Source organism: Budorcas taxicolor, chromosome X, assembly GCF_023091745.1.
Source record: "Budorcas taxicolor isolate Tak-1 chromosome X, Takin1.1, whole genome shotgun sequence".
NCBI classification, from domain to species: Eukaryota; Metazoa; Chordata; class Mammalia; order Artiodactyla; family Bovidae; genus Budorcas; species Budorcas taxicolor.
This window is the reverse complement of record NC_068935.1, coordinates 131,167,866-131,194,476: the sequence shown is the minus strand read 5'-3', so window position 1 is coordinate 131,194,476 and position 26,611 is coordinate 131,167,866. Positions and strand designations below refer to the sequence as shown.

The 26,611-nt window shown below is 43.3% G+C and overlaps 2 protein-coding genes across 2 annotated transcripts in view; one reads left to right on the top strand and one right to left on the bottom strand.

Annotated features, from left to right (window-relative positions):
• Positions 1 to 17,822, bottom strand: part of EGFL6 (EGF like domain multiple 6) — a 53,773-nt gene extending 35,951 nt beyond the window's left edge. Inside the window, exon 1 of the mRNA XM_052663247.1 lies at positions 17,749 to 17,822. Coding sequence (XP_052519207.1) covers positions 17,749 to 17,822 — 74 coding nt within the window. The remainder of the gene's footprint in view (positions 1 to 17,748) is intronic.
• Positions 1 to 26,611, top strand: part of LOC128069669 (epidermal growth factor-like protein 6) — a 220,378-nt gene that overhangs the window by 71,618 nt on the left and 122,149 nt on the right. The window lies entirely within an intron of this gene.

The window sequence follows — 26,611 nt, the reverse complement described above, 5'->3', positions numbered from 1 at the left end:
CCTAACAGCACTTGGTCCCAATTCTCCCCTCCCTCCATTCCCTGGCACCCACAAATCTACGTTCTGTCTCTAGATTTGCCCATTCCGGACAGTTCCCATAAGTGTAGTCATACCTCTATGGTCGTTTTGTGTCTGACTTTTTTCATTTAGCATGTTTTCAAGGTTCGTTCATCTTGTGGCACATAAGAGTAGTTCGTTTTTACTGGTGAATAATATTCTATTGTACGAATAGACCACATTTATCTGTTTGTCAGTTGATGGGCATTTGGGATGTCTCTACCTTTTGGCTATTAAGAATAATGCTGCTATGAACACTGTGTATTAGCTTTTGTGTGAACATATGCTTTCGTTTTTCTTGGGTATATACCTAGGAGTGGAATTGCTGGATCATAGGCACTCTATGTTTAACTTTTGGAAGAACTGACACACTGTTTTCCTTCCTTTTCTCCTTTGCCTTTTGCTTCTCTTCTTTTCTCAGCTGTTTATAAGTCGTCCTCAGTCAATCGTTTAACCTTTTTCCATTTCAGGAAATGAATGGAAGCCTGGCTGCAGTCCATGCAGTAACAAAGAGTCAGATACGACTGAGTGACTGAACAACAACAAAACACTGTTTTCCCAGAGAGCTGTATCGTTTCACGCCTCCACCAACAGTGTATGAGGACTCCAACTTGTCCATGTTCCCACCAGCACTTGTTATTGTCCATTTTTTCATTACAGCTATTCCAGTGGTTGAGAGGAGAAGGAAATGGCAACCCACTCCAGTGTTCTTGCCTGGAGAATCCCGGGGATGGGGGAGCCTGGTGGGCTGCTGTCTATGGGGTCGCACAGAGTCGGACACGACTGAAGCGACTGAGCAGCAGCAGCAGCAGCAGCAGTGGTTGAGAAGTAGTACTGTGCTTGGATTTGTATTTCCCAGATGGCTAATGATGTCGAGCATTTTTTATGTGTTTATTGGCTCTTTGTGTATCTTCTTTGGAGAAAGGTCTATTCAGGTCCTTTCCCCATTTTCTAATTGGGTTATTTGTCTTGATATGCTTACGAATGAAACACAAAGATCAAAACTCATTGGTAAAAGCAGCTGTCCCCATGCCCTGATGAATAACATAATGTAATTTTACCTTATCCTGAGGAAAAAATCTTCCATCTAGATCCTCAAAGAGTCAGTTTTTGGTTTTTTTTTTTGTTTGTTTGTTTTTTTTACCATATTTGTACTGAACTTTGACAAAGTGCCCACATCTGTTTTCTCTTCCTTTAGCAACATGGAGCTGAGTCTGGGGAGCAGAGTGGAGGGAGAAACTGACTTTGCCCGTAAAAGAAGAAGATGTCACATTTCAGGTGGATTTAAAAAGAACATATGACAAAGAAGAAACCTATAGAGGGGGATATTTTGCCTATGGGAATTTAATTCCATATTTTTCTAAGGAACATGTATTCATTCAGTGAGATTTCAATCTATCAACAAATCATGGAGCTGACTTGTAAATTTCTTTTTAAAAATATTTTTATTTTGTATTGGAGTATAGCTGACTTACAATGTTGTACAGTTTCAGGTGTACAGCAAAGTGATTCAGGTATACATATACATATATCGATTCTTTTAAAATTCTTTTCCCATTTAGGTTATTACAGACCATTGAGTAGAATTCCCTGTGCTATAGAGTAGGTCCTTGCTCATTTTCTGTTTTAAATATAGCAGTGTGCACAGGTCAATCCCAATCTCCTAAAATATCCCTCTCTCCTACCTTTCCCCTTTTCCCACTTTTCCCCTTCTTGACCTCAGATTTGCAAGCAATAAGTGCCCCAGCTCCAATAGGAAGAGCCTTATGGCAAGAATACACAGAAGAACTGTACAAAAAAGATCTTCATGACCTGGATAATCACGATGGTGTGATCACTCACCTAGAGCCAGACATCCTGGAATGTGAAGTCAAGTGGGCCTTAGGAAGCATCACTACGAACAAAGCTAGTGGAGGTGATGGAATTCCAGTGGAGCTATTTCAAATCCTGGAAGATGATGCTGTGAAAGTGCTGCACTCAATATACCAGCAAATTTGGAACACTCAGCAGTGGCCACAGGACTGGAAAAGGTCAGTTTTCATTCCAATCCCAAAGAAAGGCAATGCCAAAGAATGCTCAAACTACCACACCATTGCACTCATCTCACACGCTAGTAAAGTCATGCTCAAAATTCTCCAAGCCAGGCTTCAGCAATATGTGAACCGTGAATTTCCCGATGTTCAAGCTGGTTTTAGAAAAGGCAGAGGAACCAGACATCAAATTGCCAACATCCGCTGGATCATGGAAAAAGCAAGAGAGTTCCACAAAAACATCTATTTCTGCTTCTTGACTATGCCAAAGCCTTTGACTGTGTGGATCACAATAAACTGTGGAAAATTCTGAGAGAGATGGAAATACCAGACCACCTGACCTGCCTCTTGAGAAATCTGTATGCAGGTCAGGAAGCAACAGTTAGAACTGGACATGGAACAACAGACTGGTTCCAAATAGGAAAAGGAGTATGTCAAGGCTGTATATTGTCACCCTGCTTATTTAACATATACGCAGAGTACATCATGAGAAACCCTGGATTGGAAGAAGCACAAACTGGAATCAAGATTGCTGGGAGAAATATCAATAACCTCAGATATGCACATGACACCACCCTTATGGCAGAAAGTGAAGAGGAACTAAAAAGCCTCTTGATGAAAGTGAAAGAGGAGAGTGAAAAAGTTGGCTTAAAGCTCGACATTCAGAAAATGAAGATCACGGCATTCAGTCCCATCACTTCATGGGAAATACATGGGGAAACGGTGGAAACAGTGTCAGACTTTATCTTTTTGTGCTCCAAAATCACTGCAGATGGTGACTGCAGCCATGAAATTAAAAACGCTTAGTCCTTGGAAGAAAAGTTATGACCAACCTAGATAACATATTCAAAAGCAGAGACATTACTTTGCCGACTAAGGTCCGTCTAGTCAAGGCTATGGTTTTTCCAGTGGTCATGTATGGATGTGAGAGTGGGCTGTGAAGAAGGCTGAGTGCCAAAGAATTGATGCTTTTGAACGGTGCTGTTGGAGAAGACTCTTGAGAGTCCCTTGGACTGCAAGGAGATCCAACCAGTCCATTCTGAAGGAGATCAGCCCTGGGATTTCTTTGGAAGGAATGGTGCTAAAGCTGAAACTGCAGTACTTTGGCCACCTCATGCGAAGAGTTGACTCATTGGAAAAGACTCTGATGATGGGAGGGATTGGGGGCAGGAGGAGAAGGTGATGACAGAGGATGAGATGGCTGGATGGCATCACCAACTCGATGGAAGTGAGTCTGAGTGAACTCCAGGAGTTGGTGATGGACAGGGAGGCCATGCGTGCTGCAATTCATGGGGTCGCAAAGAGTCAGACATGACTGAGCGACTGAACTGAACTACCTATTCCCTGATGCCAAAAACCCAGCTTCATCCTCAAAAGGGGCCATCAAGAACATGAGGAGTCTGTTGGAGTAGAGAAAGTGTGTGCATCAGGGGAGTGAGAAGGGAAGCAGAGAGAACAGTGGGAGGGAGAAAGAGCAGGAGATAAACGAGGTCCAGAAAGGAAGGGCCTGTGTCCACATGAAACATTTGGCACATCCTAAAGACGCCAGAGATTTATCCAGGGGTTTCAAGCAGTTGGAAGTAGCAAGGATTTTGCAAGACACAAAGCAGCTTCCATCGAAGTGAGGTGAACTCAACAGGCGCCAACAAGATTATTGAAACATTAGACCAAAAGCAAAGGCAAGAAAAGCAAAAGCAAACAAGTACGAGCTACATCAAACTAAGAAGCTCTGCACAGCAAAGGGGACCAACAGCATGGCAAGGCAACCTACCAAACGGAAGGAAACACTTGCAAAGCATGTGTCTGATAAGGGGCTAAGACCCAGATATAAAATATGAGAGAAATATTTATAGTAGAAAAGGAACTCAAACAGCTCATTTTAAAAAAAAACCACTCTGATTTTGAAATGGGTAGAAGATGTGAAGTGACATTTTTTCACAGGAAGACATTCAGATGGGCAACACACACATAAAAAGATGCTCAACATCAACTAGTCATCAGGAAAATGCAAATCAAAACCACAATGAGGCATCACCTTACACCTGCCAAAATGGCTATCATCAAAAGACAACAAATAACTAGTGTCTGAGGTTATGAAGAAAAGGAACCATCCTCCACTGTTGTTGGGAATAAATATTGGTACAGCCACTCTGGAAAACAGCATGGAGGGTCCTCAAAATTTTAAAACAGAACAAAACAACCATACAATCTAGCAGTTACATTTCTGGGTATTTATCCAAAGAAAATCTATATGCTCCCCTATGTTCACTGCAGCATTATTTACAATGGCCAATATACGGAAACAACCTAAGTGTCTATCAGTGAGTGAATGGATGGGAAAAAAAAGTGGCATGTATATACAATGGAATATTATTCAGCCATGATAAAGAATGACATCTTGCCATTTTCAACAACATGGATGGACCTTGAGGGCATTATGCTACGTGAAAGACAGATTCTGTATGACCTCACTTATATATACTTAAATGTGGAATCTAAAACACAGACCAAAAAACCACCCCAGGCTCAAAGACACAGAGAAGAGATCTGCGATTGCTGGCAGGGGCCACAAAACAGGTAAGGGGGATCAAAAGGTACAAACTTCCAGCTATACAACAAATGAGTCCTGGGGATGTAATATATAGCATGGCCACTATAGTTAATTGTGTGTGCTCATGCTCAATTGCGAAGTCGTGTCTGACCCTTTGTGACCCCACGGACCGTAGCCCGCCAGGCTCCTCTGTCCATGGGATTCCCAGGCAAGAATACTGGAGTAGGTTGCCATGCCCTCCTCCAGGAGATCTTCCCCACCCAAGGATCAAACTCGAGTCTCCTGCGGTGGCAGGCAGATCTTTACTACTGAGCCACCAGGAAAGCCCCATCGTTAATAACACTGTAATGCATATTTTAAAGTTGCTAAGAGAGTAAATCTTAAAAGTTGCCATCACAAGGAAAAAAATGCTGTAACTATGTATGGTTTAGAGATGGTAGCTAGACTTATTGTTGTGATCATTTGCAGTGTATACAAGTATTGAATCACTGTGTTGTACATCTGAAATGAACATAATGTTTTATGACAATTATACCAAAAAAACGATGACTGAAACTGTGAGGTGTGAAATTACAAAGAACCAAATTGAAATGTTGAAATATGATTTTTTTTTTAAAAGCTTACTTAGAAACTTTGGTGAAAAAGCCCAGGGTTCCTGGTACAGGTGGTCAAACCCATTTCATATGTATTTGTCAAAGTCAATTAGTTTTGATTGTGGAGAAAACTGCCTGGGGTTAAGTAAGAGAAGAAAGTTACCAGAAGGTGAAATTCATATACTGTTTGTACATTAACAGAACTCTACAGAGAAATCTGCTTTCTCGAGTTGTATTGCTTTCACATGTTTGCCTTTAGGTGAAAATTGAAACTGAGAAATCTGAGGAGTATTAATTTCTTCCAAGACATCATTTTTGACACTGTACAAAGTATCACTTGTAAAGTTCTCCAAAATGTTAATGATGAACACTTAAGCAAAAGCTTGTTAATGAAGTCAGACTTCTTATCCACTATCAGGGATGCCTTCCCTGGTCACAAATGCATTTTAGCATTACAGCTCTGTTGGAAGACATCACAAATTCGACATTACATCTAGCCTTCTCCTCACTTGTTTAAAATATGGAAAGAACAACTAAGACTCAACTCATGACTGAGAAATATACAATGGATTCTGGATGTTCAGGCAACTACACAAATCATAAAACATCGCTCCGGTCTCCAGCTGCTCTGTGGATGCAGAGACATGTTCCGTGCATATTTCCTACAGGAGAGCAAGCACCTTGAAAGAACTCTGTAGAAAAAGCCATCAGAGAACCATGTGAGTCCATAAATGAGCAACGTGCCTTGTAATTAATGAGTGTGCAGCCCATGTAGTCACCCAGTTTTGAGAAACAGCTTCAAAGGGATAGCCACAAATGGGATTTTACTGGTTTAATCATCAAATTCTACATCTGGTCAGGAAAGTGGGAAGACAGTTTAAAAGAGGGAAATCACCAGTGGATAGAATGGCTAATAATTACTTGCTGATTTGTAGATTCTGGAGGAAATTTATTTATTACACCAAGAATCCAGTTCTATAGAATCCAGCATTCTATGCTTGCTGGTTTTTTTAATTCACATATGGCAGCTATTTAAAATTATGGGTAAAAAGAAAAGTATTTAAAATGTTTCTGATTAAGCTGAAACAGTATTATTGAGGGGAAGAGAGAATCTACCACAGGCAAGCACAATATTGATGATAACAGTGGGACACACTATCTTATAAAATTTTTCTAAAAACTGCTAAAAAAAAAAAGCTTTAACTTTTTGTTTCTTTAACTTCAGAGTTCTTGAATGACACTGCAAGTAAATGTTAGTAAGTAATTCAGATTACTTTCCCAGTATCATCTCCTACCTGCCTTTTGCCCTAATCCAGGGCCAGTCACTAACTTTCCCACCAGTAATTTGACCACTCTTTTAATATCTAGTTGTGAGTACTCTGGATAAGAAATACGAACTATTAGGTGAAACCATATGAAACTATAATTTTAGAAGTTAAAAATGTCCAAATATCTGTATATCATATATTACAATTTAACAATCATGGAAGAGAAGGCTAAGTGCTCAGTAAATACATTTCTGTGTCTGCTGGGCACAAAGCTACATTCCATGACTGGTTTTGGCCAACAGAATGGGGGTAGACTGTCTCCAAGCCTGTGCACAGAGCCTCCTGTGGGATCCTCGATTTCATTTCCATCAGCCCAATATAGAGGACAGTGGGGCCCTGGCCAAAGATGGCACCTCAAGATGGATGGAACCTGGTCCCATGTGAGAGCACATAGCAGACTCTCTCAAATGTGTGTTGGACTTGAAGGCAGGCAAAGAAATGAACTTCTACTGTGTTCAGCCACTGTGATTTTGGGATGGTTTGACACATGAAGTTAGCCTACCTTGATAAAGAGAGTAATATTCCAAGACCGTTTCTTTTCCTAAAGTATAGTACACATGATATTTTCCTCATGTGTGAATCCACTGAAACAACAAACACTTAGAAAGATATCAGTATGATTTGCATTTAGTTTCATATTTAGCAAAGCATTTTTTTAAATGTACAAAAATGGAGCAGTGCATTCTGGGAGATCAAGAATGCATGGGTAAGGCATAGTCCTGAATTTAGAAGACATCTGAGTATCATGAGACATATGCATTTGGCTGGATTAACCCAACTCCATGGAACCCGGTAAACCTGGGGTGATCAATAAAAAAGGAGTTCCTGAAAGAGAAAGAGAAAGCTAGAAAGAGAATTCATGGTCTTGGACTGAAAGGATCCCACCAACATTCTCTGCCACCCTGGGAGGTCTGACCAGGCTAGACAGCTGCTTGCGCATGTGTGCTTGTGCGCTCTGCCTTTGATCTCTCTTCCTAAACAACACTGGACATATAGAAGGCTCAAAGCACCCAGTCCTGAGGCAGGGAAGTGGCACTGTAGGTGAAGTCTCTGTGGGGAGGAGGCCCTGAGCTGTGGCTGTCTGAGCTACCTGCTGAATTGCCCAGAGCTTCTTTCACACATTACACAGCTTGCTGTCTACATTGATCAGATTAATCACAAGTCGCCGTCTCCACAGCTGAAGTTAATGTTTTTTAAAACATTCCAGGGATTGGGTAAGTTGTATAGTATTTCTTCATGGGATTCCTTATTTTCTGCATAAATACACTTTGCCAGAATTTTTAGTATGCTTGTTTATGGTCAGGTTCCAGGAAACTTTATGATAGGATCCAAGACAAATTGGGAAGTTAAAACTTTTTTGCTGATGTTTTTACATTTAAATATTGCCAAACGAAAGAAAGGAAGTATTTTCTAAATACAGACAACAAGGCCCAGCCAGAAGAGATTTTTTTTTGCTTTCTCCTGTTTTTATCATAACTTCCAGCACAACAAGTCCATAGTACCCAACTAGTTAAAATAAATTTTGGGCTCCCATCTATTTTTGAGATACAGAGTCCAAGTCCAGAAGGCCCAGGGATGCCCCCAAAACATCTCATTTTCCTGGATGTGTAGGCATCTGAGAACCCAATCCAAAATACTCAAGCTATCAAGCATATCCCAGTGTGTGTTGATGCATCTTCAAATTTCCCATGCCATGAGTATACAAAACTTGGAACTCTTCACTGCTTCTTCTATTTCTCTTGCTTATTCTTAATCCAATGGAGAGTTGCTGGAAGGTTTTAGGGAGAGGGCTGACCTGACCTAATTTGTTCTCAAGGAGAAAACTCTAAGACATGGACTAGACGGGACAAAAGAAGAAGCTAGTGGAAGCTCTTGGGGTGGGGGGGGTGGTTCCAGTGAGAGAGGATGGTTATAAGGCTGGATGGTGGCAGGCAGGAGGGAGAGAAGGAGACGGACTTGACACATGGTTGGAGTGGGACTTAGTGCCTGACTGAGCATAAGTGGGGAGGAAGAGCAACTGGTCAGGAACGACACCTGGGTTTTTGACACTAATCCGTCTGGACACTCCTGGAACAGGGGGAATGTATGAGAAGCAGGGAATGAGTTTTGGAGAGCTGACCAAGAGTTTGGTTTTGGATATCCTAAGCTCAGTGAGACATCCCGATGGATAGGGCAAGAATTGACAAGGGATGAATCTCCAAAATATATAAACAGCTCATGCAGCTCAATATCAAGAATACAAACACCCCAATCAAAAAATGGGTGGAAGATCTAAGTAGACACTTCTTCAAAGAAGACACTCAGATGGCTAAAAAACACATGAAAAGATGGTCAGTATCACTAATTATGAGAGAAATGCAAATCCAAACTACAGTGTGGTGTCACCTCATGCCAGTCAGAATGGCCAACTGCTGGGGTCCAGCCCCAGTGGATCCAGGGAATTCGAAACGGGGATGGAGTCAGCGTCTGGGAAAGGACTATTTAATTAGAAATATAAAGAGATTAGGAAAGAATAGTGTAGTTGGAAAATTAGTGGAGAAAAGAGGCTGAATAACTTGGTTTATGTGGAAAGCTAATAAAACCTCGAGACAAGAGGTTTGCACCATCTACGTAGGCCACCGGCACCCGCTTGAATAGCGGAGGGTGCCCCGCCTTGGGCTCCCGCTCGCGTGGGTCTTAGCAGCCAGGGCAAGTAAATAGACATGGTGAGCCTCCACGCCCCAGATGGGAATTCAGCCAGAAAAGAAGAGAAGGAGAAAAGACCACACGGGGGAAACCAGTCTTTCCAGTGACTGGTCTATTCTTTATTGTTCAGGAAAGCTTTTTATACTTTTGGTTGTACATAGAGATCAATGGATAATACAAAGTTATGCAGCATCAGCAGCCCTGACTCTTATCGAGACCAGGCTTTCTCTCTGCACACCTAGCTGTATACACAAGTCTTAGGTGATTTACATCATCTTCTGGCCAGAAGGCCTATTAGCATTTTACAGTCCTTTTCTGATAAGGGTCTGTCAGGCAGAAAACTTATTTGCCTTAATAGTGTTGTTCTTCCCAAAGTCTGGTGCCACTCTCAGAAAGCACTAAATAAAGTTACATTCTTACATAGGACACAACAATGTATAACAAGGAAAGAGGAGTACAGTGATTTATAACAAAGAGAAAATTCATTAACTCAAAAGTCTAGTATTGCTAACATCAAAACTACTGTATTCCTATTTCTGCATCCCGTTTACATTGATTAATATCCTCCCAGGTGCCTAAAAGATAAAGGATATGGAGGCCTGGCGGCAAACATTAACTCAACGATGAAACCCTTCACCAAACTAATTCTTAGCTGTAAAAGGCTCTATATCTTTAAGGTGTTTTAAGTTTCATGCCTCTCACGGTTGGGGGGCTATAAACAATCACAAGTTGTAAAAGTCCGTGGGAGACTGTCAGGCAAGTTAGAGAGCCATCAGAGGGATTTGAGCTGAAACATTCCTTTCATATGCAGGAGACCAGTTGGAGCTCTAAGTTAACTTTTTCCAGAGAAAGGTGGTCGAGTATAGCCCCCTGTAATGTTAGAAGAGTATAGTATAGCAGACAGTAAACAGACAGAATTTGGTTTCGGGGTGGATGCTCAGGCAGAGGACCGCTTGAGACCTGACTCGCCTTGCCCGTCAGGTCTCTCCGCATGGCCTTGTCATGGGTGGGATCTCCCATGCTGGCTCTCAGCAGCCAACATCAAAAAGTCTACAAGCAATAAGAGAGGGTATGTAGAAAAGCGAACCCTACTACACTGTCAGTGGGAACATAAACTGGTACAGCCACTATGGAGAACGGTATGGAGGTTCCTTAAAAAAACTAAAAATAGAGCTACCATATGATCCAGCAATCCCACTCCTGGGCATGTATCTGGAGAAAATTATAATTCAGAAAGATACACGCTCCCCTGTGTTCATTGCAGCACTATTTACAATAGCCAGGACATGGAAACAACCTAAATGTTCATCAATAGAGGAATGGATAAAGCAGGTGTACATATACAGAATGGAATATTATTCAGCTATAAAAAAGAATGAAATAATGCCATCTGCCGCAACATGGATAGATCTGGAGATTGTTATACTGAGGGAAGTAAGTCAGAGAAAGACAAACACCATATGTCATCACTTATATGTGGAGTCTAAAAAAGCGGGGGTACAAATAAACTTATCTACAAAATAGCCATAGAATCACAGATGTAGAAAATAAACTTGTGGCTACCAGGGGGTAAAGAGGGGGTAAGGGATAAATCAGAAGACTGGGATTGACATATACAAACTACTATATAGAAAATAGATAACCAATAAGGACCTACTGTACAACACAGGGAAATGTAGGCTCTGTTTGGCCTATATGGGGAAAGAATCTTAAAAAGAGAGGATATATGTATATATTTAACTGATTCACTTTGCTGTACACTTGAAACTAACACAACATTGTAAATCAAGTATTCTCCAATAAAAATTAGAAAAAGTAAAAAAGAGAATGCAGCAGAGAGAGCCTAAGATTTAAGATTCGCATTTTTAAGTCATCGACACACAGATGGCATGAAAGAGCAAGGACTGGCAAGATCACATGGAGATAGTTTAGATAAGGAAGATAATAGGGTCAGAGACTGATCTCTGTAGAAATGAAGGCTGGGGAAGGAGGCTGAGGAGTAATCAGTGTGAGAAAAGGAAAAAGAGAATGCTTTGTGATGTTTTTAAAACATAGCCACCAATTCTTTGATATTTTTCCTTTTAAAATTTAAGCCCAATTCCCCTTCCCTTATGGAATAGAGCAGGACTCTATAGTCTTTCCCCAACATGTCTTCCTCTTGCTTTTTGCCTGTAGAAAAATTTGATCAGATAAGTGAGAAAATGCAGAAGCAAAGGAGACACAATAATAATAGTTTCAGTTCAGTTCAGTTGCTCAGTCATATCCAGCTCTCTGCAGCCCCATGGACTGCAGCATACCAAGCTTCCCTGTCCATCACCAACTCCCGGAGCTTGCTCAAACTCATGTCCATTGAGTCAGTGACGCTATCCAATGATAATAATAATAGTTTAGTCATTAAGAAATGTCAAGGAACTTTAGTTCACCTCAAGAGCTCTAGATAATATTCTGAGCTATATCCTTTGAGTTGTTTCATAGATACTAAAACCCTCACCGTGTGCAAGAATGTAACTATACAATGACCAGGCTGTAGTCATGACATAGGCTGCCACGGTTCTGAGAACTGGCCTCAAAGAAATGGGAACAAACCAACCTTGGGAGCTGAAGAGTAACTGTACTTAAAACAATCAAGATTAACACTGATCAGACCACCGCATGGTCAATTCCAAGACAGGGCTGTCAGAGTTGACTATGTTGTTTCTACCTGCAGCCCCTCCCTCCATCTAGACACCCCTGAAACTCTCCTATGAGCGCTCTTGCCTACTGATTGTCAGTGAGGAGTCAGCCTGTGGACATGAGTGCACCCTGTCCTCTGAAATAAAGCAAACTTCCTTCCCACCAATCTTGCATCTCAAGGATTGGCTTTTGAGTGGTGGGCAGTTGGACCTAACACGGATGTGGGACTGTACTTAGTGACTGGTTTCTGATGAGAGATTATGGTGGGAGTGATGGAGAGTAACTTCTGAGATTAGGGCATAGGAGGCATTATAATCTCCTCTTTGTTCTCTGTCTTTTGTAACTCTTGATATGTAGGAAGTCAGCTGACACCTCATAAGGACACCCAAGCAGCCTTATGGAGAGGTCCACAAGGCGAGGAGCCCATGGCCATGTGAGCACACCATCTGGAAAGAAGATCCTCCAGTTGGAGTCAAGCCTTTCGATGACTGCAGCCTCGGCCAACAACTCAACTGTAACCTGGTGAAAAACCCCAGGCCCCATTTAGGTACACTGCCCCTGAATTTCCCATTCACAGAAACTGTGAGACAATAAATGTTGTTTTAAACCACTAAGCTTTGCAGTATTTTGTTGAATAGCAATAGATAACTGTAATATATGTGGGGACCAGAAATCGAACAAAGGGAAAACTTGAAGGACAAGGTGATGATCTTTGTAAAGGTATTTGCTGCTTTGGTGTTTTGATTTTTAATTTGTATTCATCAAATCTGAGATACTATAGACTATTATTATGTACACGAGGGGAAAAATGCTGCCAGGTAAACTAAATTATTGCTCATTATCTTAAAAATTATTTTGTGCAATTGTGTGATAATTCTGAGCATGAATTGGTTGGGGTTATCGTTAAAGAATTCAGCCAGCAATGCCCTGCTTTGCTCACTACTGCCCTCAGATCAAAGCTCAAATTCCTTCCCCAGACATGCAGGGCTCCTCACAGAGTCCGTGCTGCCTGTGAGCATGGCAAGCTGAACACGTAGACTCGGCATCCTCCGAAGCCCTCCAACAATGACTGCCAGGAACACAGATACCCCAGCTCCTGTGCCTCAAGGCGGGTAATTATAGGCTTGGGTCCTACTGTCTCTAGAACTCCCCAGCAGAATTCAATCACAATGGTAAGTTATTTATATAACATGTCTTTCCCTTCTCTGTCCTACTAGAACTAGAACTTTGGGGACAACCTCCCAAATAAACCGTGCACACTTGAATTCTGGTTTCAGAGTCTGTTTCTGAGAGAATGAAACCTAAAGAGGAAGGGCTTGGGAGAATGGAGCACCAGGAAGTCCCCACTTATTCTACACACATACCTTGATGGTGCTGGGCAAGCATCAAGCTCAACAGGCTCACTGGTGATAACATGTGAGAAAGTACTTTGTAAGATCGTCAGCTTCTATGTATTCAATTTTTCTTGAGAAACAAACTTGAAATATTGGAATGTTACTGTTGTTAGGGCAGAAGACCAAATCCAATGCAGTTCTTGAGGAATCACCTAATTTCAATTTTCTCTATCCCACTGTCTGTCAAAGAGACCCAACACTTATGTCTTAGAATTGAAGAGACAGTTGTCTGAAATCACACTGAAAAAGTGTTGACACATAGTGTTTCAACAAAATTAGCTGAATGCCAATCTGATTTATGAAGACTGGATAATATACTTATTCATTTTAATATTTACATAACCTTAGATTATGTACATAAATTACATATAAATTGGACTTTAACACCCTTTAAACCAATGAAACTATTGAAACAAGACTGCTCAGAAATGATTTCTATACTGTAATTGGGCATTTCATGGTCACCATTTCCTAGAAACACTCAGCTCTTGAGTTTTGGGTATATTCCCACAAACCCTGGTTTTAAGAATAAAGAAAGGAATGATATACCAACCACTCACAAATCATTAAAATCATGTTTAAATATAAGATCCAATCCATAAAACCAAGACCAACAGACTCATAAATCAGACTTCCTGTGGCAGGCTGAATAATGAACCCCCCCCCAAAAGTTGGTCATGTCATAATCCCTGGAACCTGGAAATGTTACCTCATGGAACAAAAGGGAAATTTCATCTGTGCTCTTATGCATCTTAAGACAGGGAGGTCACCCTGTATTTTCTGGGTGGGCCAGGTATAATCAAAGCGTTCTTTCTAGAGGGAGGAACATGATTAAAAGTCAGAGAAAAGACAAAGGGACAAAGGAGACGCAGTGATGTGCCTACAAGCCAAGGACTGTTGGAGCCCCTATAAGTCTAAGAGACAAGGAATGGATTCTCCCATGGAGCCTACAGAAGGAACAAACCGTGCCAACAGCTTAGTTCTAGCCCCATAAGACAAATTGTGGACTTCCAACCTCCAGAACTCTAGGAAAATCAATGTATATCCCTGCTCCCACCCCTGCCCGACGCTGCAAGGCTTGTGGGATCTTAGTTCCCCACCCAGGGGTCGAACTGATTTCCTCTTAGTTCCCTGTGCCCTCGGCAATAGAAGCAAGGAGTCCTAACCACGAGCCCACCAGGGAAATCCCAAATTTATGCTATTTTAAGCCACTAATTTTGTGGAAAATTGTGACAATGGCACTTCCTCACCAGGGCTCTGAGAAGAATCAATTCTCAAACAGGGTGTAGTTTGCAGAAAGCAGGCCTCTGTCCATGAATACATGAACGCAGTAATTCCTTTATCGCTCACATTATTGTTACTTGAACTCAATAGAGAAAAAAATGTATATTGCATAAATATAAGAAGGGAGTTGTACCACACATCAAACTCAAGAACAGCAAAGTTAATAGCATATTTATCTTATGTGCCCAAGGCAGAAAGGTACCAGTGTCAGGACCTGGAATGCTGGAGATGGAGTTCAGATCAGTAAGTGTTCTAGACTAACACCATGCAATAGAAATATAATTCTAGCAGCCATATTGTTTTAACTGTGAAAGAAACAGGTGGAATTAATTTTAGTAATATATTTTATCTAATGTAATATATGCACAACATTATCAACATGTATTCAATATGAAATGATTGGTGAGATGCTTTATGTTCTTTATTTATTAGAAAGTCTTCAAAATCCAATGTATATTTTGCAATCACAGCACATCACAACTTGGATTGGTCATGTTTCAGGTGCTCAACAGCTACATGGGGCTAGTGACTACTGTATTTACCGTATTGGACAAAGCAGACTGAGAGCATCTAAATAGTCCCAAAGCCCAAATGGCATTAAAATGCATGGAGGTCACATAGGGAAATAGTCAATATTTTATAAGAACTCTGTATGGTGTGTCAGCTACAAAAATACTGAATCACTATGTTGTACACTTGAAAATAATACTGTAAGTCAACGATACTTAGAATATTCGTTTCAAGTAGCATACAAGATAAAAGTAAAGGGTTTATGCCAAATTCTGATGCTGAAGATGAAAAAAAATTCATGCTGTTGAGGATTTATTCACTTGATGACTGTTAATTGACTACTAATACACTAATCACCATTTAAGAGGCATATAATTTTCTAGGTCACTGAAATTATGGTACGGTGTCTCAATTAAAAAATACAACAACAGGTGCTTATCTTAGAAATCCCTATAAAGCAGTCAGTTTTTACTAAAAGTCGTAAAACCTCAGGAAATAACCAGTGGACACGCTCTTGTGCTACGAGCACCTTGCCTTTCCTGTAAACATCCTGTCTGTAACCTGGGGGCTGGAGGTGATTACACCTGGTCCCTGGGCAGTTCCTGAAAATCTGAGCGTGAGACGTTTCCAAGCATGTTGCACAGATAATGAGCATACCAGCTCGTGAACCTGAGACCACAGACAGAAACCACGGTTCACATCTTTCAAACTGTGCAATTGCAGAATCCTGACGTCAAGCCTCCATTGTAATAGTCTTGGGTTTAACTTGGGAGCTTTTCGACTGCTGATTTAATTTGGTGGCCCTCTGAAACTGAGGCTCCTGGAGGTCCGTTTGTCCACTGCTAGAACAACTATTAGTCTCATCTCCAAATAGCACTTGATGTTTCTTAAGTGGGCTTTCTAGCGGTGCCAGAACCTCCAGCATTCCAGCAAATGTGATCATGAGCAAATTGCATCTCCTTACATTTTTATCACAAAAAGGAAATTGACACTTGCGATCATACATTCTAAGAACCGGGTCTGAAGCTTATTCTATTTGAACTTCAAAATCCCTTAATATTGTGACTGACACCGATGAAAGATTTTTCCTGTAAGTCAAACAAAGATAACTAGGCTCGCCTTTAAGAAGCCCATTCCAAACCAAGGCTCTCAGCCAGCTCTCCACAGAAACTGTTGACTAAAAAAAACTAATAGTGCAGAGGTCCTCACTCAGCTGGAGACAACTGTGCAAAACCCCCAGCCCCATAGCAGTACTTTGGGCAATGTCTGGACCCAGTTCTGATGGTCACAACCTAGGGAAATTGCTACTGATCTAGTGTGCAGAGGTTACAGAGGCTGCTAAGAATCCTACAGTACATAGGACCGCTCTCTAACCACCCTGAACAAATAATTGTCCCGCCCAGCCCAACAGTGCTCAATAGTGCCACAGTAGACAAAGAAACTAGGGTATGCCTTGGAAAGCAGGAGAACCAGGAATACTTTTTCAGTGAGTGATTCCCAAAAGGCTGTCCTAGGGCTTCCCTGGTGGCTCAAAAAGTAAAAGGTAAAGAACTCGCCTGCCAATGCAGGAGATGTGGGTTCGATTCCTGGGTGAGGAAGACCCCCTGGAGAAGGAAATGGCAACCCACTCTGGTATTCTCGACAAGAAAATTCCATGTACAGAGGAGCCTGCGGGGCTACAGTCCATGGGGTCCCAAACAGTCGGACATGACTGGGCAATTAAACAACAGCAGCAGCGCAGCACTGGGGAAGAGCAGGGACTCCAGACCAGATGGCCTGGGTTTCAACGCTGGTGTCCTCATTTACTGACTGTGCGTCTTGGGGCAAGCTACTAGACCTCTCTGTGCCTCCTTTTTCTCTTCTACAACTCGAGGATTATAATAACAGTATCTTCCAGGGAGAGCCCTTACAGGCTGTAAATGGGTTCATAAGTCTCACGTGTTTAGGACAGTGCCAGGCCTACATAATGCACTACAAGTGTGTATTTCTTAGGTGGCTTTGCTGATCTCTGGAAAAATAAGTATCAGGGCTTAGAAAAGTTTGTGAGAAGTAAAGAAACAGCTTCAGACGCTGAATTGCCAGGGCAAGAAGAGAGAGTCAATTTCATCTGACAATCCCGGCCTTTCTCTCCAGTTCATCAACATTAATCATAAAGGCATTGAGTAGAGGGCCCCTCAGCCCCTCACAGCGGGCTCTGTAAACCCTCACCATGGATCCTCCTCTGGTTTTCCCCCTCCTTCCACAGCAAAACTAGCCACTGACCATCAGTTGGCCCCCTTCCAATAGAGTGGAAAACACAGGACGGTACAAGCACGGAACACAGCCACCCACAGACACGCACGCCGGCCCAACAGTGGATGTCTGCAGTCCACTGAGTCCACACGCACCGGTGGGTCCCTCTGCCTAAGGATGCAGCCAGGTGGGGCCCAGCAGATGCCAAGGAGGTTCTGCGAAGCCCGCCAGAGGGGAGCGCGGGGGAGTCCGTAGGCGCACCCAGCCTGACACCCTCTTTGAATTCCGTCTCAACGGGCACAGATACACCTGCCCACGGGTGCCTAGGGGCACGGGGGACAAAGAAAAGGGGCCAACGGTGGGGGGCGGGGAAGCTCTTGGCCTGGGGCCAGTCGTCAGCCAGACACTCACCTGGCTGCCTTCCCTACTCCACCTGCCACCCAGAAGAGCAGAAGCGGGAGAGCCAGAGCCCAGGGCTGCAGCATCTTCGCGGGGTCCTCCTTCTTCCGTGCCTCCTGCTGCGCCGCCCTGGGAGGGCGTGGAACCCCAGGCGCCCCGGGGCCACCGCCTCCGCTGCCCTCGGCTGCTCCGGCCTCGGCTCCTCCTGGGGCTCGGTCCTCGCGGGCGGGAAGGGGACGCTGGGCAACTGCGGCGGTGGCGCTCACTGCCCGGGAGAGGCTAGGGGCGCCCGGGAGAGGCGTACTGCAGCTCCTCTCCGGTGCGGGAGGGAGGGAGGGGCGGGCTGTGCACAAGTGGCCGGGAACCGCCTCCAGCACCACCCGCCGTCCTTCCCTCTCTCACTAAGACACTTCTTCCTTACTTTCTGCGCTTTCATACTCTGCGAGGTTTTCTTCCCAGATGGCAAATCACCGGGTCACCAGGTTCTGGGCGACCCCTTCAGCTGACAAGTGATCTCTCCTGCTCATTTGCAACAGCTTTCCTGACATGGGGGCCGCCAGAGGATATTGTAATATAATAACCAATGCAGAAACCATGATAGAAACACCAGTGCTATGTGAGCTCAGAGAATCCACGTGGGTATTTAGAGGTTCTCTGTTTTGACAACTTGTTATAATAGAATGAATGACTGGTCCCTCCTGCACCCCCTCCCTGCACCCACACCCTGCAGCTTCACGATGGGCAGAGCCTCTGGTCCCACACTTTGGCTTTGGACGTGGCTGTGTGACTTGTTTGACTAATGGCATAAGGACCAGTTCCAAGCCTAGATGTTAAGACCTGGGCCTCTATTATGGTGCTGAGAAGACCATGCCCCAGCCAGCCTCTTGACTCAAAGAGAATGAGGATCAGGGGGAACAGAGCTACTTGGTCACCTGCAGACCTATAGCAAGCCTAGTGTATACTAGCCAACCCACAGATGCATGAATAAACTCAGTCACGGTCAGCAGCACCAGCCAAGCTACTGAGGCTTATTGGGATAATTTGTTACACAGCAGTAACAAACAGTCTGATACACCTGTGACTTGCTAGCAGAAATGAAATGAAGAATATAAAGAGGAGATTTGTCTTGACTGTAAGCTTGACTCCTGGTTACATAATGGGTATATGCTTTAATTCTAGGCAGTGAAATATGCAAAATGGGGATATGGCAGATGCCTGCTGCAAACCATGGACATCCGTACTGGAGTAAGCCATGCTCCACTGGATCTTCTGTTTTATGGATGAAGACATCTTAATGGACTCAGTATCCTTGGTTAGTAACCATTTAAGCCTTGAACTGTTCATAGCTAATAGTGACAAGCATTATCCTAAACACTTTACACACATCTTACTGAACACTCACAACTGTGTAGGTTAGGGTGAATAGCTCCCTCATGTTTGAAGCGTCCAACTGAGAGGCAGAGAGGTGAAATGACTTGCCCCAGTTCACAAAGCTAACAAGTATAGCACCAGGATTGGAGACCAGCAGGCATCTCCCCCTGGGCTGTGCCACTACTATACTGAGCCCTCTTCTTCATCTTCTGACTCCTTGGTGACTTCAGATGTCAGTGAGTCTCCTGAACAAGGTAATAAGATGATCTCTTCAAGGCCATTACTAAAACCCTTTGAAATCTTCATATCATAATGAGCTCTAGCAACCAAAAATATCAAAATTGAATGGAAAGAATATAAAGGTATGAATGGTATACCTACCTATGAATGAATGGTATCTTAAAGCAAATGCAAGATTAAATTTGTCTAAGTGTGGGTTTTCCCACAAGCAGATGCTAAGGCAAGGATTTGAGCAGAAGTAGATTGCTCTACCGGAGAAGGCAATGGCAACCCACTCCAGTGTTCTTGCCCTGAGAATCCCAGGGATGGTGGAGCCTGGTGGGCTGCCGTCTATGGGTCACACAGGGTTGGACACGACTGAAGCGACTTAGCAGCAGCAGCAGCAGCAGATTGCTCTACAGGCACACAAAACAGTAGTAGGGGAGTGAGGGAGTGAATCACGAAGGGAGAAAAACAATAGCAGGAATGTATCAAGTTATCACAGGGCCACTGAAGCATCAGGCTGCCAGCATCACCCAGAGCCAGCCTAGATTGTGCATCGCCATGGGTTCTCGTGCAACAGGCGAGGGAGCTAGGGTATTTAGACACCATCTGAATTCAGAGATTGCCTAAAGGGCACTGCCTTCTAGCAGGGCACTGATCCCAGGACTTCTGCTTGCTGAGCTGAGAGCAGAAAGCTGAGCCAAAGAAAGCCCTTAGTCCTGTAGATGCCAGCTGGTGGAGTCCCATCAAAATGTTAAGGCCGTAGGCATGTGGGCAAGGCCCCACAGTGACTGTGACCTAAAGTCTAGAAGTTGAATTGAACTGAGACTTAAGCTTTTACCCATGCCACTTCTCCCCACACATTCAGACCCAAATCACTCCCTCCTCCAAAATCACCATTCTTCAAAAAAGTCCTACTAGAACATAATAAGCCTCCCACCTGCTTAGCCCTGCGTTATCAAGGGTCACAATTACATCTCGCATAACGTTTGTCTGTCACTTTCTAGCTTTAGTTTCAGCATTTTGATGTGGTCTCTGCTTTGTTTTTTCCGAGGTGATTTTTGTTTAATTAAAGGAGGTGACGAACATGACAAGGGGAACATGAAAGGGGAAACTTTCAGAGGAAGTCAAACACTCCTCCGCCAATGCACCCATTATTTCCTGGGGAGAGCTATCGATGAGGGCACGGTCAGGAAACGTGAGGAACAGAGAAGGAAACCTGGAAATGATGTGCAGCCAGGCGAGAAGATGCAGGACACAAACCGCCACTTAGAGGCAGGTGTTTGTTATAACCACACCGGCAGGGCTGACTTTGAGGAGAACTGCTCTTTAGACGGCCCTACTGCATTCTACAAAGGAAAAGCAATCTTTGATCAGAATCATAAAATCACCCGCCCTTTTTACAGGAATACTTATTTTTTCCCAATCTATTTCCACTTAGCTCCCTGCATGGCACAGGAGCGATGGGGTATTTTTGTGCTTGCTGAATATATACACATAACACACATATAAAGCTTTCAACCCTTATGATCTGCCTGGGGTTGCGATCCAGAAGTTATACTGAAATAGCAACACCAGAAGTAAAGCACTGTTGCATGAAAAGGCAGGGTGGGAGGGTGTCCAAGCCAGAGTTTTCAAACTTTAATGTCAATACAAATTACCTGGAGGGTCTCTTGTTAAAATGTTCCCAGGTGGTGCTAATGGCAAAGATCCTGCATGCATGCAGATGATGCAAGAGAAATAGGTTCAGTCCCTGGTCAGGAAGATCCCCTGGAGGAGGCCATAGCAACCCACTCCCGTATTCTTGCCTGGAGAATCCCATGGACAGAGGAGCCTGGCAGGGGTCGCAGAGTTGGACACAACTGAAGCGACTTAGCACGCACTTGTGAAAATGCAGGTTCTGTCTGTGTGGCTCTGGAATGAGGGCTGAGTCTTGATTACAAAAAGGAACCCAAGTGGTGCCCAGGCAGTTTGCTGAGAACAACTTAGGGCAGTGAGGGTCTAGAGACCACCTGGCCCAGTAGTTCTCAAGTTCAGCTGCATATTGGGATCATCTGGGAAACGGAAACTACTGAGGCCTGTGTCCCACGCAAGGTGAGTCTACTGTCTGGACTATGGCTTGGGCATGGGGACAGTTGGAAACTCCTTGGGCGGTTCTATTGGAGAACCAAGATTGAGGTCCATTGATCTGGACCAGCTCTGACATCTTACAGATGGAAAAACTCCATGTGTGAAGCACCTTGCCTGAGGCCGCACCCAGGATGAGTTCATGTCCCTGAGTTTCCATCACATCAGCCCTCCCCTTCAAACTTTACAACATTTTCTCCATCACCAGTCCTACCGAAGAAGAAAATGGCATGGCTTCTTCACTTTCTCCATCAGTTGTACCCCAGCAACATGGTCTAGAAATGGATGTCTTTTCCTAGTCTCTTCCTTTTCATCTCTGCTTGTTCCATGAAAGGAGGCAGTGAAGAAGTAAGTGTTAGACTCAATGCAGACACTGTTAAATTCTGCAGGGGAAAGTGTGCCTTTAGGGACCCATTGCTTTCCTTCATCCCGTGCCTGTCAAGGACTCTGTTCTTGGGGATTTAAGGTTGAAAAAAAAATTCCAAACAACTTCAGTCTTCTTTCCTTTTCTCCCTTCCCACCTCACAGCCTCTATCCTTCCCTTTCGATTCCTACCCTCTGTCCTTACTCAAACATTTACCTGAGTGCCACATTGCTCAGTCATGTCCGACTCTCTGCAACCCCATGGCTGTAGGCTACCAGACTCCTCCATCCATGGAATTTTCCAGGCAAGAATACTGGAGTGAGTTGCCATTCCCTTCTCCAGGGGATCTCCCTGACCCAGAGATTGAACCAGGGTCTCCTGCATTGTAGGCAGACACTTTACCATCTGAGCCACCAGGGAAGTCCATAAAACATTTACCTGGAAGCTACAAAATGCCAGGCCCTGGTATTTATTGTCCACTAAGTGAGGACACTTGGTGGAGATGGGTACACAGATGGTCCCTGGTTCCCTTTACTCCCTGGTGACATGGGCTGGACAACCAGCAATATAAGAATGTGTGATCTTAAACAGTAGGACTCTTAGTTCTTAGGAAGCAGGAAAAAATGAAGGTAAGATTAAAAGAGGAGAAAAACCCATCATGATCCATTTTCTCCTCAAATTTGCCAACTTCCCACTTGAGATTTGGGGAAGAGAAAGTAATTGATATTTGTGGAGTGATTCAGACTTGCTAAATATTTTAGGCTTCCCTGATACTTCAGTTGATAAAGAACCCGCCTGTAATGTGGGAGACCTGGCTTTGACCCCTGGGTTGGGAAAATCCCCTGGAGAAGTGAAAATCTACCCACTCCAGTATTCTGGCCTGGAGAATTCCATGGACTGCATAGTCCTTAGGGTTGCAGAGTCGGACACAACTGAATGACTTTCACTTTCAAACATTTTGGAGATAGTAACTGTTTACTCCAAACAATATTGATATAAAGTAGATATCACTACACAATTTTACATCAATGGGAGGTTTAGAGCAGACAAAATGTTATGTTAAGATCACTTATCAACATAACAGAAGGAACATGGTTTTGAAGTTAGATCTCACTGAAGATTAATTTTGCCACCAGATTTCATTCTTCATGACATGAAGTGGTGGTGGTGGGGAAGGGGGCAGGGATCAGTTCACCACCAGCAACAGTGAATCATGTTGTATGTGGAGGGGAGGGGAGTATGTTCTAGTGAGGAGCAATAGGAGTTTCTTCAGATTTTTAAGTGAATCTGCTGCTGCTGCTAAGTCCCTTCAGTCGTGTCTGACTCTGTGTGACTCCATAGATGGCAGCCCACCAGGTCCCCCCGTCCCTGGGATTCTCCAGGCAAGAACACTGGAGTGGGTTGCCATTTCCTTCTCCAATGCAAGAAAGTGAAAAGTGAAAGGGAAGTCACTTAGTCATGTCTGACTCTTAGCGACCCCATGGACTACAGCCTACCAGGCTCCTCCGTCCATGGGACTTTCCAGGCAAGAGTACTGGAGTGGGGTGCCATTGCCTACTCTGTTAAGTGAGTCTATGACCCTTTAAATGTGGTTACCATATAGAAAAATCCCTTTGTCCATGAATAAAATCCTGTTGTCTGCGTGTGAGCTCTCTTGACTTTTACCAAATTCATGTTTCCAACTTAAGGCACTCAATCATCAGGGGCTTTTCTGTCTTTACTGGGGGAAGGTATGGCTTGAGTTCATCCTAACACTTCCTTCCTGTCCCATGTGTAAACATCTTTTGCTATTTTCTTGTTCACAATTGAATGTAATAATAACTTGGCATACACCTACCAGGCTTGTCTATTTTCTTTTTCCTATGTAAACCCTATAGAATGATTTCTGAGAGCTAAAGCCAGGAAACTCAGTTTAGATACCCTTAAGAGTAAAGGCTTTTACTCAAAGTCACTCCAACTTGATTTGGGAAAGTTGGGTTGAGAAATATTCTGTGAACTCTAAGATTAGAACTACATTTATGACCTTTTTTAAAAAAAAGATAAAAATAGTAAAATTTGTTAAAACAAAAAATTTTTAAAACATATTTACCTCTCTATTTTCAAAAAGTTCTCATACATGGTTTATAGATTGATTCATTCTTAACAAACATTTGATGTCTTCTGGCCATCACGGGCTGGACAGTGTTTGGTTGAGGTATAAAGATGACTAAGACATAATCCCTACCCCTAGGTGACAGAAATGTAAATATACTATTAGAATAAATAGCCTAAGTCTTAAAGAAGTACTTTAGGGTGCTGTGGACATAAAAAAAGTGAAAATCACTCAGTCTTGTCTGACTCTTTGCAATGCCATAGACTATACAGTCCATGGAATTCTCCAGGCCAGAATACTGGAGTGGGTAGTCTTTCCCTTCTTCAGGGGATCTTCCCAACCCAAGGATTGAACCTAGGTCTTCCTCATTGCAGGCTGATTCTTTACCAGCTGAGCCACAAGGAAAGCCTGCAGAAATAAAAAAGGGAAAAAATAAATTCTTTGTGTTCTCTACATGCAAATGTTTGTCCCTGTTTGACTCCCTGCATTTATGAATCATCTTATAAAATGATTTTTAAATGTCAAGATTTCTAGAAAATAGAAAACCCTGACAACTGTATTCATTCAGAAAATAATTTGCCCCAAACCCACTGTCCTAACTCACAGGAGTTCTGCTATTCTTGAGTGAGGCACTATTTGGTTAAAAAAAAAAAAAAAGCCCAGAACTGGAAATGAGAAGAATCAGAATTTAGTGCCAAGTTCAATCCAGTCTACCTGTTTGGGTCTCACTTTCTACTTCTATGTTGTGCTTGCAAAGGATTCTGGGGGCTTCCCAGATGGCTTGCTATTGCTGCTGCTGCTGCTAAGTTGCTTCAGTCATGTCTGACTCTGTGTGACCCCATAGGCGGCAGCCAACTAGTCTGCTCTGTCCCTGAAATTCTCCAGGCAAGAACACTGGAGTGGGGTGCCATTGCCTTCTCCATCCGAGGTGGCTTAGACAGTAAAGAATCTGCCTACAATGCAGAAGATGCAGGTTTGATCCCTGGGTCAGGAAGATCCCCTGAAGAAGGAAATGGCAACGCACTCCAGTATTCTTGCCTGGAAAATTTCATGGACAGAGGAACCTGGCAGGCTATGGTCCAAGGGGTCAGAAAAGAGTCGGACATAAGTGACTGAGCAACTAAACAACAACAAAAGAGCTCTGGACCCTTCACTGTCTTTCTCCAAAGTTGCCTGATTCAAGCACTTTGTTTGGGAGGAGGGTGGGAAAAAATCATCTATGTCCCCAAAGACTGTATTTGAAATGGCAAAGTTGGGTTAATTTCAGCAAAGGGATCTTGATCTCAAGAATCAATGGATAGACAAATGAGTGGATTTTTTTTTCTTCCATTGTGGTTAAGATCCATCCTGCTTTGCTTCTAGAGTTTATTCCACATCCTGTGAGAGCTGTTACATGTACACATTAATTTGTTGAGTATCCATTTGGGGCCAGGCACAATGCCTGGGGTGGGTGATATAAAGTTCAGGATGTCTAGCATTAACTGACATTAGCGCCCCCAGTCATCATGCTTACTTTTAAAGCCACTGTGAATTTTCAAAACACCCTCATGAAAGTGGTACTGTCCTGGTGAGAACCACTGGCCTAGCATGCTGACGAGCTTCATGAGCCTGGCTGAAGGGTTTGGACTTCATCCTATGGGCTCTGGGAGCCATTGAGGGACTTCAAAGAGGGACTAACATGATACATGCCAACATCTGTTGGATCATCAAAAAAGCAAGAGAGTTCCAGAAAGACATCTACTTGTGCTTTATTGACTATGACAAAGCCTTTGCCTGTGTGGATCCCAACAAACTGTGGAAAATTCTTAAAGAGATGGGAATACCAGACCACCTGACCTGCCTCCTGAGAAATCTGTATGCAGGTCAGGAAGCAACAGTTAGAACTGGACAGGGAACAACAGACTGGTTTCAAATTGGGAAAGGAGTACATCAAGGCCGTATATTGTCACCCTGCTTATTTAACTTATATGCAGAGTACATCATGAGAAATGCTGGGCTGGATGCAGCACAAGCTGGAATCAAGATTGCCAGGAGAAATATCAACAACCTCAGATATGCAGGTGATACCACACTTATGGCAGAAAGCAAAGAAGAACTAAAGAGCCTCTTGATGAAAGTGAAAGAGTAGAGTGAAAAAGTTGGCTTAAAACTCAACATTCCGAAAACCAAAATCATGGCATCTGGTCCCATCACTTCATGGCAAATAGATTGGGAGATCAGTCCTGAATATTCATTGGAAGGACTGATGCTGAAGCTGAAACTTCAATACTTTGGCCACCTGATGCAAAGAACTGACTCATTGGAAAAGACCCTGATGCTGGGAAAGATTGAAGGTGGGAGGAGAAGGGGATGAAGATGAGATGGTTGGATGGCATCATATGTTTGAGTAAACTCCAGGAGCTGGTGATGGACAGGAAGGCCTGGTGTGCTGCAGTCCATAGGGTCACAAGGAGTCAGATACGACTGAGTGACTGAACTGAACTGAACATGATACATGATCAAATATGTGTGTCTAAGGGCACCGAGACTTCTGAATCCATTAACTGCCAAAGGCTTCTTACTGTGAACACCTGCAACTCTTTGAGAGTTTCTTAGTTACTGATAGCAGCCTGAAACCAATGATGGATAGGGACTTGGTGAGTCAATACCCCAGCCACCTCACCCCTTGTTTGGGAAAACTGAGTCATATCATACATCCT